This window comes from Oculina patagonica, chromosome 7, assembly GCF_052425735.1.
Source record: "Oculina patagonica isolate OP01 chromosome 7, crgOcupat, whole genome shotgun sequence".
NCBI lineage: Eukaryota > Metazoa > Cnidaria > Anthozoa > Scleractinia > Oculinidae > Oculina > Oculina patagonica.
Window position 1 is genome coordinate 15,538,510 of NC_135764.1, and position 13,693 is coordinate 15,552,202.

A 13,693-nucleotide genomic window follows, 5' to 3' on the forward strand; every position below is an offset into this window, starting at 1 on the left:
ATAAACTTGATTTGAATGGCATTGTGTATTGATTTACATGTAGCGCTGTCGTGCGTGGAAAATGGACAGTAAAATAACAGTAAATACGTAAAAATTTGACATACATGTACTGCCTCCACTTTCTGGTTTGGTAACAAAAAACTTGCAAAGTATTGAAGGACACTTTTTGGAAATTTTCATGAGAGAATCCTGCAAAAAAGAACAAGAAAAGATAAACAATGAGAAGAAATCTATGACAATATTAACAAAATTGTTACAAGCTTATAAAGAAGTAATCGATTGACTATATTTTTTTTGCAACGTCATAATTTGATAGGCGGTCACTGTAGATTATTTGCATTTTATTGTAAGGGCCATGTCTTATTTTTTTTTGTCCAGTTAAGGGGGGGGGGGGCGGGGGGGGGGGGGGCAGAGGGGTCTGAACCTCCCGCTCCCTGTAACATTTTCTCCTGCTTCCCGCCCCCCGGTTCCTGCCACCTTGGGAATCCCAGTTCCCACCCTCTCTTCTCCCATCTCCTGCCTTCCTGCCCCCATCCACAGTTAAAGTCTGATGGGCATTCTTTATAGCTTGCTTCACAACAACCAATATCTAGATTTATTCATTTCCGTTCATTAGTTGTCAAACATTACAGTTCCCAAACGCCATAACTTATTAAAGAAAACCTCAATTCACTTGCTAAAGTTGGACATAAGTTCACCATAACTTTAGTAAAGCAGACCAGCAAGAGTTGCAGGCCAGTACAGTTGTGTATTGGTAATTCTGGTGACTCAAAAATGTTCTAAACAGCACAGAAAACCTTCTCATTGATTATTAGATGTCACTTCCACAAAATAACATTCTGTACCTTAAAGAGAAGTTCATCTTGGTTCTTTGCACTGTATAACAATGTTGTTTTTCCAGTGTATTGATACAGAGGGTCACTGGCGATGTCGGCAACATGTTGTAAAATGGAATACACAGGATTAATACCAACACCACCAGCGACAAGAAGCAGATCAGGGCTGGGATCATCAGGATTTGGATCAAAATAAAAGTCGCCTCCGACTCTCATGTGAACCTTACTGCCAACACGGCACTACAATAAAAAAACAATTGATGTAAGACTCACTGTACTCTTTGGAGTGAAATGGATATTAAAAAATCTGTTAATGAAACGCATCACTGCATGTTACGACACATTGCACAAATATTAGTACAAGGTAAATCAACATATTGGCAATAGTTTCATATTTTGTAGCCTGTGTACAGCCGTCCTGCTCCCCTCCGATTTGATTGGTTTACGGGCAATGGTATATAAGCTCACCCAACTGACCACAAATATGGTAGCTGATACGAGTAACAAGAACATTCTGGGGAGCTTAAATATTGCAATTCTTTGGGTGTTTTAAATAATTTAACCGACCATTATTCCACTCGCGCTTGTTGGATATGAGATATAGTTATAGCCAACTGGGCACTACGCCCCTCGTTGGCTATCTACCATCTCTTATCTAAGGTACGCTCATGGAATAATATTTTTGTTAAATACAACACGATCGCACATGCATTGCTCTCAAAAGGGAATTTTTTTCAGAAATACAAAAAGGTTGGTTTTGGACTGCAGCCATTAGAGTGTACGTCTTCTAAAACAGTTAGACAAATATCCTGATACAAACCTTAGTGTGGACCCAGAGTGCAGGGGGGTGTTCACTGTATTTAATTGCCAACTCTACAGTACTCGTCTCCTTCAGTTCTCTGGGACTGGAACAGATTGTAAATCCACCCACAGTAGATACACCAGGAATAAACAAATCAACCCTGGTTCAAAAAGGAAAAAGAAACTATTGCTTAATTCCCATTTCCATTCCATGTTATATAAATGGGAAAGGTGATTTAAACTTTACTTTAACCAGAAATCAATCTGTTGATTCTTATAACACAAGACTGTTTGAAGTTATCTTCATTTGCCCCTTCATTTGCTCCTTTTCTGGTTGAGTGAAACAAAATAAGTGGAAAATGTTTTTCTCACACACCGCTGGGACCTGGGAAAGGGTCATGTGACTTTATGCAGGCAGTTGTTTTTGTTGCGTCCGCCATTAATGACCTTTTCCCACCCACCTGCCCTAAGATTTTTAGTTTGCGCTGTATCTTTTGTTAGCTTTGCTATCTTGTAATTTTCCCTATGATGCAGGATGTACATGCATGTATTGTTTTGTTGAGTTTGTAATAAAGGTCAGGTGGCGGTCGGCCTGGCATGGCTTCCTGTGGTGTGTGAGAAATAGGAATTTACAGCAGCATATCCACAGAGTGGCTATTCATCAGTGTTTCCAGATCAAATCGGAATTCAGAAGTGTTGGTTTTTGTGGAGGGAGGAAAACAGGAGAACCTACAGTGTAAGCAAGGACAAGAACCAACAACAAACTCAATCCACATATGACACCGGTTCCGGGAATCAAACCTGGGCCACATTGGTGAGAGGCGAGCACTTTCACCATTGCTCCCTTCCTGCTCCCTGTGAGAGTTAAGTGTCTTGGCAAAAAACACATTACAAGCACAGTCAGTGCTTCAAACTGAAGTCATTAGGCAACCATGCCACCCGATTCCATAAACAATAAGATTAACTATTGTCGCTTACCATTGCCCTGGCTTAAATGTAAATTTGTTGTCCTCCACCTTTAAGAGAAGCCTTTTTACAGTCTCTGACAGCTGACTGACTTCAATTACTGTGGCTGGAGTTACTGACTGCAGGCCAAAAAAAAAAAGAAGATTTCATGAACAAAACATCAGTATGAAAGTAAAACCAAACAACCAAATGTAGGGGTAATAATAATTACCGGTAAGTTATATTCCAGGAGACTACCAAGAAAGGTTCAACGATGATTGAAACTCACTTACAAAACAGAATATCTTGACAAAACAATTTTACACTGTACTTGCGATACATAGTTTTGGCACCAAAACGTGGGGGACTGAGCCTTCCCCCCCAATTTTTGTTTTGGGGGGGTATCACCCCCCTTCCCCACCCTGCTCCAACACCTATAAAAAAGTATTTTCTCCCACCAAGATGGGATGCTAGTCTGTCGCAAAGTTACCCCCAGCATTAAATTCACCAGCACCCATTTATACACCAAGGGGGAGAGAGGCACTGAGTGAGATTAGCCAATGCAGCATCACCCTGGTCAGGGTTTGAACCTAGACAGTTGTTTAATACCTCAAGTTCATAAAATTGTTTATTTTCAGCTTACTCAGGTCTTCACCTCCTGCCTTGATGAATTCTCTGTCCTCTCCAGATGTGTACTGTTAAAGTTGTTTCTGCCGTCATTTGAATCAGATGAGTTGGCACGCTGTTGATATCGAAAACCTGAAATGAAAAACATGGTAACACAACTAATTTTATACATGATTGTATAATTTTATAAAACCAAATTGATTGCAAAGCTAGTACAACGGCAGGGGGGCAAGATTTATTGGCCAATATTTCAACTAGCAGAGCTAGTCTTCTTCAGGGCCAGTACTATAATATAAGGAAAATAACGGCTCTAAAATTTGAATTTGGATAATACAGTGTGGGTTTAACTAATACAAGCTATATAAAGATATACGGTGACAAGATATATAAACATGTAGAACGCGGAAAACAATAATAATAGTAATAATAATAATAATAAAATTGAAAAAACCAAAAATAATGAAATTGTCAATGTTCATTTCTACGGTTAAAACAAACATGCTGACACTTCCAAACAATACAGATTTGCTCCAATTACATTGCCAGCATTGTCCTTTAAATGACTCAGGGGCATAACTTTCAACTCCCTTTTGGGATTTCGTCAGTTAAGGATCTTAAGAAACCAAAACCGGTCAGCTTTTGTGACCTCATATTTTCCAAGGCGTTAATTGGCCGCAAACCATCATGGGTACCCCACTTTTCCCTCGAGATTTGAACATTTTATGACATCATTCCTGTGGTCTTTAAGAGTGTAAAACATGGAAATTAAATGTAATATTGTACATGCGATTAAGAATATAATTTTGTTAATGTTTAAAATGAACTTGAATTTTGCCCAAGAACACAAACCTGGATCTCTGGGTCTGCAGTAAAATGGACAAAATAGCAACCTGCAAAAAATAACAATAAAAAAAGGATATAAAGGGTTTAATAAGATCTCCTTGTTACATGTACATTATTAATTCATTTACTAAACTGGTCCAGATGACAAACCTTTTTAAGCCTTTTCCGGCTTAAACAATCCACATGTCATTGCATTAATAGATCTTTTTATGTGCACGAACTTATTAAATGTGACTTGGACGTAATGAAGAGCGAAATTAGACATGATCAATTATCTTGTTCTGTGACTCAATTTCTCATTCTCTTGGTGTTTTTGCAAAATATGTACATCTTTGTTTTCAGCACTGTAATTGAGTTTTGAATAAATGAAGCTTTTGTCAGCGTCTTGCGTGGAGGGGAGGGCCGGGGGTATTTTCCTACATCAACAAGACCAACAAAAAAATCTTGACTGAAAAAAGAACCTTTGATCACTGCCGGGATGGATCGACTTAGCACCTACCTTGAAAATGGTGTACCGATCTTGAAGAAGAGATGAGGATTTGACCAAAAACAAACCAACGAAGCTGTACCTCTAGAACAAGCCATCTAAAATTCCGACAGAACCCTCACACAACAAACGCCATTGAACAGTTATGTAAGAAATGCCAGGCAATGCCAGGCGGCTTGCCAGGCTGTCGCCTGGCAGACAAAGACTGGGTCTTGTTTCTGTGGTCCTACTGGTCAGCGTCTGACGTGGTGTAGCGTACATGAATATTTGACCGTCATTGAGCATTGTTGAGACTTTTTCAGAAGTTATGCTTCTTGTTAAAAAGTATAGATCTTGTGGACCAAATCGTGTAATTCCGCTATATATATTTATTTGAAGTTTATTCTTACCGAGTGTCGGAGGCCAAGTTAATTTTTCACAGAAGAACATTTTCAAGGAAATGATGAGGTAGGACAGTTGATGAAGTAAGCATACTTTCAGTACCTTTTATACAAAAAACTCAATTTTAGTCGCAAATATGCAGAATGATACAAATTTATTGCAACCAACAGGTCTCTTGGCTAAATGAGGAGTTGCCTGTTAAATCAGATGAGATCGAAGATAGTAAAACCTGGCCATATTATCAACAGTCATTTCGTCCAGAAAGTTTTGCTTATAACGCTTCTGCGGCGTAACGCGTTCTTATAAATAAGCTTATTATTCCCGCCAAAATTCAATTTTATTGGCTTTTCGACTTTCGTGCTTTCTTTTCAGTAAATGAGTGCATTTTTAAAATCTTTTTTTGAAGACTTGAAGCGAGCAAGTCACATAATTTCAACGAGTTTATGCTTGAATGCTTCAATGGGATTATTAACTCGCGTGCAAAATTGCACGCGTGCACGGATATAAAGCTGATATGTATGTGACATAGTCACGCAACATTTAAAATATCCAACATCATGGTGGAAGAGAATGTTTGTCCGTTTAGCTGCCTCTATCAACATTGCGTTTAAATCGTTTCCCTAGCTTTGATCTAGACCAGCTTTCATCCAGCGTTTTGCACCATGAGCAAATGTTTGATCATTTAGCTACCTGTGCAAACAAAGCAAGCCCAAGCAGGAAAAAGCAGCAAATCAGAAACCGAATCTATGTGATATTTCAGCCGTAATACACACTAAGGGTTTAGTGGTTATGTGGGCTCATTTTTTACAATGTTTGATCAAAACTTTGTTTGCTCATTTAGCCACCCCGTATTTGTGACAAACACAATGCTGGATGAAAATGTCCGATCGTTTATCATTATGTACCTATCAATGTTTATTTTTTAATAAGCTGCAGATCTAGAAGAGGAGGGGGCATAGGGGTTTTTGAAGTTAACTGAGATTTTCTATTGAATGCCCCACCACATGGCATTGTGAATGGTCAAAACAGTCAGTAAATTTGTTAGAAAGGCCACTAAAGTGGTCAAAAGTCCCAAGTAAAGGCAGACAATTTGCTGTCAAATACACTGCCTATGTCTGGTTTTCCTCCCCTCTCCCTGCAGAATAACATTGAAGGGTCGATTATAGGCAGGGTGAGGCCACTCTCCCAGATAAATTTTATAGTAATTTTATTTAATTTGCTGAAATATTTTTTGTGATATTTTGCAGCTCTATCATGAAGCACTTACAGAGCAGTATTTTGTTAGTTGTCTTGTTATGGAACCCAGTGAAAGGCTCAAAGGGAGACAAGAGTTTAGAGTTCCGCATATGTATGAAGGAATGTTCCAAGGGATGCGAGCTGGATGAATACCCCGGCAAGTTACCCATATACCTGACTATGTTTTGGTGGGATTGTTCCGATGAATGCAAGTACCAGTGTATGCACAAGGTCACTGAGAGTAACATGAAAAACAATAAACCAATCAAACAATTTTATGGCAAAGTAAGTGACTGGCTTCAATTTTGATTTGAAAAATGTAGTTAAAAATTCTGTACAGTGTAAATTCATTTATGGTTGCCTAATTGAGACCTGAGACATGCCACATGTAAATATACTACAATCATGTATTTTGATGTCCAGTTCTAGATCAATTTATTTATTTATTTTTTTGATCATTGTTGTTAAAATTGTGTTGTGCTCTGACTAAAAAACATCAATACCCTACCCATGGATAATTTTTTTCGGTTTGAAAAACCTCATTATTTTGTAGGCAACCCACAGAGCAAACACTGATCAACACTGGCCAGCAGACAAAAGTCTCGACCAATGATTCATTAATTGAAGGGTTGTCAAAAGTAGCCAGCACCTGGCCTGGCGAAGATCACCATCTACTTTGTGTTTTTGCCCTGTTACTCTGCTGGGATAAACTCTGATTGTGCAGTTCCAGAAGATATCCATACCCACCCTGTGGTAGATCAGTGGAAATTCTGAGGAGAGTATGGGGCTTCACTGGAATTTCCAAAGGGGTGGAGGGATTCAAACCAAAAAACCTTCAGTGGGTGGGGTATGGATATTTTCTGGAACAACACATTCTTAAGTAAAAGATGACAAATCAGCCACCATCTTCAACAATAAATGTGCCTTTCTCAAACCTTAAACCTTGTAATTGTATCTTTGAAACCAGTGGCGGATAAAGGGGGGCATCACCCAGACCCTAGAATAAGGGGGGGCCTGCTCTCAAAAAAAATTTTCTCGGCCCTTTGGGCCTCTATTTGTTCTAAAAATAACTGAGGGGGGGGGGGTCCCTCCCCTAGATTCGCCACCGGAAACACCACAATTTCAGATACGGTAAATGTATCCTCTCCTTTCTCTATTACAGTGGCCATTTGTACGATTCCTTGGAATTCAAGAACCTGCTTCAGTCTTGTTTTCAATTTTCAATGGAGTTGGACATATTGCAGGGTGGAAAATGTTGAAATCTACTGTTCCAAACACTGACTACAACATGTACCCAGTATGGAAAGTAAATGTTGTGGTAAGATTATGACACTTACAATTTAAAATCTTTTAATTTTATGACTGTTGTGTTACACTGAACTGTTACACGTTGTGTGACATTGTACTATTGCACCATATTATTTCCAGATGAGTTCCCAGATGAACTCATGCAAGGCAATTAACCTTTTCATTTTAATATGATGTTAATTTATTAATAGTTTGACGAAATGACCAAAGGATAAATAACAAAGTTCTATAAAAAATGAAATCAAAGCAAGTCTCTTTCTGTCTGTAGTGGCATCTTGAAAGTGCTCTATTTTGTGTAAATTCCATCCCCTATTGTTGGTTTTTTCAGGGTATTTCAAACTTTGCTAGATTTCCAAATTTGAATTTGGGTCCTGTTGCAGGAATCTCCATACATGTATTTACAGACAGTTGCTCTTAGTGAGGGTCCTGAAGGTTGTTGTTGTTGTTGTTGTTTTTTTTTTTTTTTTGGGGGGGGGGGGTGGCATATTAATTCCATTGCACACCCCCAAATTTTGCCCAAATCCCATTCCATCCTATGTTTTACCCAAATCCCAGTCTCATTCCCCATGGATGTAGCTAAGAAAACACTTAGCCGGCCATCAACAAGCGCAGCTGGCTTTTCTGGCCTTGACAGCTCTAAAAGGTTACCTTAGTCTTTGTTTTCATGTGAAATTTCAGCCGGATTCAAGTTCTCTTTTAGCTGGTGAAATTAGCCGGCAGCCGGCCCTTAGCTACAACTCTGATTCCCACTTTTTGTTTTTTGATTCCCAGTCCCAGGGGGGAAAAATAGGCAAATTTGTACCCCTTCAGGCTCCTCCTTAATGTTATTGTGCCTTTACACTGGACAATTGTCACCTTGTGGTGGTGGTAAACTGATTGTACAACCGGTATTTAATGGTTAACATATGCTGGTTAGGCCCTCAGCCCCTGGTTGACTTAACCATGCTACATTAGATTTGTCTGGCCCTCCAGGTTGAGGGCGCCGGGCAGGGAATACATGTATGCTGCCAATCATCCCACAGGGCTGCAAATAACAGTTGGTCATCGGACATTGGCTGACCAAAATTTAATTGCCATGTCCTACGAAATCTCAAGTGTGGTCAGACATAATTTCTGGACAATTTTTTGATCATAAATCATTTTACAGCAACAATGAATGAAAAATGTCTGACCACAATTTTGTTTTGTCCGACCAAGATGGTGTCTTAGTGGGACATATGTCCTTTCAAGTGAAAAAAAAAAATTATTTGCAGCCCTGATCCCACCACATAAAAATCCAAATGATAACTGCCAGAAACCCCCTGTTGGTTGATAAGATTGTGGCATTGACAAAAGTTGTGATCAACATGCAACTTGAGCTTTTTAAATCTTTCAATCTGAGTCAACATTTAAACTCCATAATTTATTATTGTTGTTGATAAATACTGTCGTTGACTCACAGAAAATGTAATTTTGTTTCAGATTAGTTTAAATGCTTGGTTCTGGTCAGTAGTATTTCACACTCGGGATTTAGACTGGACTGAGGTAATTTGTTTCCATAGAGATGACACTGCTGTTCTGTACCATATTGTAAACATAACATACCGTAGTACTTTATTCTGTCCAGCTTCCTGCCTAATTCTCCACACAATTTTTTTCCCTCACATGGGGTTAAAACAGAGATTCTGGGATGAAGAAATCCCAAGGCAACTTGAAAAAATAATGGTGCAAAATTATTTCTATCAAATTATTAGAGAATTTTTAGAGAGTAGAGAGCATGAATTAACATGAATTGTGTACTTTTATGATCTAGTTTTATGATTTAGTTTTTCTAGTTTTATGAAGTAGAATAGTGGATAAGTTGTTCCATCTCGAACCACATTCTTGTAAACTCTCAAGGGCTGCTGTAATTTCTCAAGGGAATACTTTCCGCTGCATGGGTGATCACTTGCGATCTCTTAGAAAAAACGTGACTTGTCAAATTTACAAACGTTATATAACAATTTAAAAAGTGACATGTCAGCTTTCTTATCTCAACGCACGTGTGTCTGAAAGGCGATCTATAAAAAGCGTCACACTAACAATGAATTGCATAACTAACGCTAAAACATGAATATTAAATAATCACTAGCACTAAATTACATCGTTTAAAAATTACAAACGTCAAAAATAAACCATACCAAAAAAACTCGCTCTTTTCAAAGATATTATTGAAGTTTAAACAAATGCAAGAGATGGGGGCTTCTTTTAGCTTAGAAGCGGTTAAAAATTAGGCCAAATTTGGTTGCTACAAGCGCCATTTTGCAATGTTAATGATTAGCACTTTGCAATCCGAGACGATGTGACCTCGCGTTGATGGCAATGTTGCATGAATCGGCTTTACAACATAAAGACAGCAAAATTCTTTCATATTTCATCTTCAAATATAATTCGAAAGCATTCACTGTATATATGGCTTTTGTTTAATCCTTCTTAAGCCCACGAAGAAACTGTTTTGATATCCGACCCTCGTAGAGCCCAGACAAAACGCCGCATGAGTGTATCGATTTGTTTATGCCGCAATGTTTTCTCCGACAGTAGTCGGAAATATCCGTATTTTTTCGTGCTTTTTCGTGGAGCATTCGTAACGATACAGCCTTGAACACATTGAACAGCGGTCTACCTATAACAATTCCAATATGGCGTCGCAAAAACAAAGCGTTGAACGCATATTTTGCTGTTTCATTTGCCAATTTCGCTGCCGTAATCGACTGCCTCGAAAGGTCCTTGCAATTTTAAAGTATAGAATAATTGTCAGATCTCGGTGAAATTTGCACTGTTTATTTGTGTAATGTTGAGGAATATGTGTATAAATACCCGGCGCGGATGAGCCATTTTTGACAAAATTATATGGCTGCATTTCCTCCGCGAAGATAGGAAATTGTTAAACTAAACTACAAAGCAACTGTAATGATAAGTTCGAAGAACAATGCACAGGATAAACCTTCGACTCATACTTCATGCAAAAAAGTCGGTATCTCGAAGAGACTTTGATTTTAACCAGGCAAATTAAAATGTTTCCTGATTATAGAAAAAATAAACAAAATATGTTTTCAGAGGAAAATGAACCATGACTGAAACACTTTTTACACTACATGTAGCTGCTCTAATGTTTTACACATGTTTCAAGCAGCAGTTTTTACAATATAATTTGCATTTTCAGAAAATGGACTACTTCTGTGCCACATCTCTGGTTATGTACTCGCTGTTTGCTTGCCTAATGAGGTATGTCTTATGGAACTTTTCTGCACATAATTGCCATTTTTACTCAACAAATGCATGCATTACCCATGATATGGTTGATGACCACACTCGTTATTATTATGTCCTCTATACATAACAGATATCCTGCAAGATTCATCCGATGTCTTGCAAAGCGCTGCATTACTGCAGTTTTTGTAGCGAGAAAATTTGTTTTGTTGACCATTAATTTTGTTGACTAATACATGTTAAACAATTTTCTTGCCCATCTTGCCTAATATCGTCTGATAAGGCAAACTCGGCCTACGGCCTCGTCGACTAAGTATCAGGCAATTTTCTGCACAATTTCGCAGGATAATTGTTTTCTGTTTATATCCTGTATAAATATTGACAACTGTCAATTACTGAAGGCTACAGTGCCAGTGTTAGCTGATGGTTTCTGCATCATGCATCAGCAGAAGTCATTTACAGGTGCCATTGCTGAACAGCTGCAGTGAAATGGGTGCCTTTGATGACCTTTTATGTAAGCTAACAGGACTACTGAATAACAACCTTTTGAAACATAATTTATATACATTTAGTCAAGCAGGTTAATGTTTTACATTTTGTTGTTTTTAATAGGTTTATTGGGCTTGAAAATAAATGGAGGTATGTTTAAAGTCCTACATATGTAATGCTTATACATGTGGCATTTTTTTAATAAGATGCCAATTGTGAATTTCAAACCCCAACTGCTGTCAATCATAATTATTATGGTGACAGCCAATGAACATTGTTAAACAGAAACTGGATCAAGATCTAACAGAGGTAACCAAAGTTTTGAACTGGTTAAACTACAGAGCCATCTGGTTTCCACTCATTGCATGCCTATAACACTACATGTAGTTAGTAGATCCTCCATGGGCTCAGACTTTCTTTTTATTTCCCTGCAGTGTCAGTAGGCCATTTCTGAGTTTCAAAACAAAGTCTTTGATTTGTATGCAACGATGAACGCGCAAGGTTAAACACAATTTCTTATCAATAGTTTTGCACAAAGACTCTAAGAACACAGAGGCAAAAGGTAACTTGGAATTGGCCTATTGCTTTTTCGTTATTTTGTTAGCACTGGGAATAACGAACAAAAAATGCAAGAAGTTGTCTTTGAATTATTTTATAACCTAATAGATACTGATGTTACTTGTTTGTAGTTTACTTAAATTTTTAATTTTTTTTTCCTTTTTCTCTCACAGCTGCTTTGCCGTTGGATTATTTCTATGCTGTCTTTTCTGTAGCCATGTTTTCTATTTGGCCTTTATAAAATTTGATTATGGATACAATATGAAATTTAATGTAACAATAGGTGAGTTGCCAGGTTTATACCATTGTCTATGAAATTAATGAAGTGTGAACTGTGACTAAAAAGGAAAGGTTCAAGCAAATTTGTGGCCTACACTGCTGGAGCTTATCCTGGTTTCTGTAGCATTAAGCAGCTAGGAATATTTCTACTCCCCCCGATCGATGCTAGTCCATTGCAGGGTTACCCTGTTATGTCAGTGGTACTCATTTATTCATCTGAGTAGAGAGATGCACTATGAAAGTAAAGTGTGTTGTCTTAGAACACAACACAATGAGCCTGGCCAAGGCTCCAACCCAGACTGCTTGATCTGGAGTCTGACGCACTAACCATTAGACCACCGTGCCTCCCTGCGAACTCTGACTAAGTAGCAACATATGTATTACAAAACATTCTAGATACGACTGATAAATCAGACTTAAACAGAATTTAAGAGACAGCAACTGTTAAGTGGTTAAAGATACTCTACTTACTGAAAATGGGAGTTACTGAAAATACTGGAACCAGTAGTGCGATCGGTAGAAGACATTTAAAGAAGATTTTTTAAGCCGATCTGTTTTTCTTTTCTAAATTTTCGGTGACATCTGTTCACCTTCATCAGAGTTAGTGAAAGTTTGTTGGAGCTCGCGCTACCAATCCATGCATTAGTGGGACATTTTAATTTTGAATTAACGGCACATAAGCGCGAGGAAAAGCTTTGCGTTCGTTGATAGCATTGCTGTCCAAAGTGGAGTGCCACGACTCCAAGAAAAGCCTCTTGCTGTAATTGACTACACCACGCTCGAGAATCTGGGCGTCCTTAGGATGGATGTTATGTAACGTTGACTCAGCATGCTGTTTGATTGCTGATTCGCTATTGCTCGTGCGGCCTGGATCATGTTCGGCTCCGCGCGAGGACCACGAGCGCTTGCTTTCCCCGATGTACATAAAAGAGCAGTCGTGGCACTTCACTTTGTAAACAATTCCTGCCATTCGGTTAATCGCTGGTCTAATATCCTTCGGCTTTCTGAATACGTGGCCTAATGTTCTTACAGGCTTGAATGCCGTCCGAACGCGGAATTTCTTGAGTACACGGCCCACTCGATCCGATGCACCCCTTACGTACGTACATACGGCAGGACTGCAAGTCCTAATGGTCTTTCTTGCGTTGGCCTCTCCTTTGTTCTGTCCCTGATGCATTTCTTAAACCTTAAGGGTGGGAGTTGTTAACTGCGAGAATGTATTTTGTACCTGTGAAATGCAAACTATTTTGACTGTTATAAATATGAAGATAATTAATTTTTAATTTGAGCTTGCATTAGAGTCCTGCCAAGCCAGTTCAAGGGTACAGTGCTCAGCACCACCCCTCGGCACGCATTGCTTGCCTATGATGCTAGCTGATAATGCTGAGGGGTCTTTTGGTAACAGCTCTTGCATTAACAAGGGACATCCCTTTTACATTTCTAACTAGTCACGTATAAACATTTTAGAGTAATTGTCACTTAAAATAATTAAGTTTCGAAAGAATTCCTACAGTGTGGTTTGGTTGTGGTTTTGCATTACTACATTTACTGATTTTTTTGCACCACTTTCTCATACCAAAACTAAATGATCATGACTTACCTGCACGCATTTCCCTTCGCTTCATGCTGGCCACATGCATTTGCTTCCAATCAACCAATGATTGGTCCACCGTAT

The 13,693-nt window shown here is 38.6% G+C and overlaps 2 protein-coding genes across 3 annotated transcripts in view; one reads left to right on the plus strand and one right to left on the minus strand.

Moving 5' to 3' along the window:
• Nucleotides 1-18: 18 nt before the first annotated feature.
• On the minus strand, nucleotides 19-4,724 carry LOC144659577 (oxidoreductase NAD-binding domain-containing protein 1-like). Its single transcript, XM_078520044.1, has 7 exons — nucleotides 4,552-4,724; nucleotides 4,059-4,099; nucleotides 3,238-3,341; nucleotides 2,616-2,722; nucleotides 1,657-1,798; nucleotides 846-1,076; nucleotides 19-189 (listed from the first exon to the last, which is right to left on the minus strand). The coding sequence occupies exons 1-7, from the start codon at nucleotides 4,635-4,637 to the stop codon at nucleotides 34-36; spliced, it is 867 nt and encodes a 288-aa protein (XP_078376170.1). The 5' UTR covers nucleotides 4,638-4,724; the 3' UTR covers nucleotides 19-33.
• Nucleotides 3,280-13,693, plus strand: part of LOC144659576 (GPI-specific phospholipase A2-like PGAP3) — a 13,895-nt gene continuing 3,481 nt past the window's right edge. The window contains exons 1-7 of one of the 2 annotated variants that reach the window (XM_078520042.1): nucleotides 3,280-3,358; nucleotides 6,168-6,441; nucleotides 7,319-7,474; nucleotides 8,926-8,988; nucleotides 10,646-10,707; nucleotides 11,305-11,331; nucleotides 11,913-12,022. In XM_078520042.1, the coding sequence (XP_078376168.1) occupies nucleotides 6,175-6,441; nucleotides 7,319-7,474; nucleotides 8,926-8,988; nucleotides 10,646-10,707; nucleotides 11,305-11,331; nucleotides 11,913-12,022 (685 nt within the window). In that variant the 5' untranslated portion in view covers nucleotides 3,280-3,358; nucleotides 6,168-6,174. Of the gene's footprint in view, nucleotides 3,359-4,837; nucleotides 4,987-6,167; nucleotides 6,442-7,318; nucleotides 7,475-8,925; nucleotides 8,989-10,645; nucleotides 10,708-11,304; nucleotides 11,332-11,912; nucleotides 12,023-13,693 lie in introns of those variants that run through there. The other variant, XM_078520041.1, reaches the window with a different exon arrangement.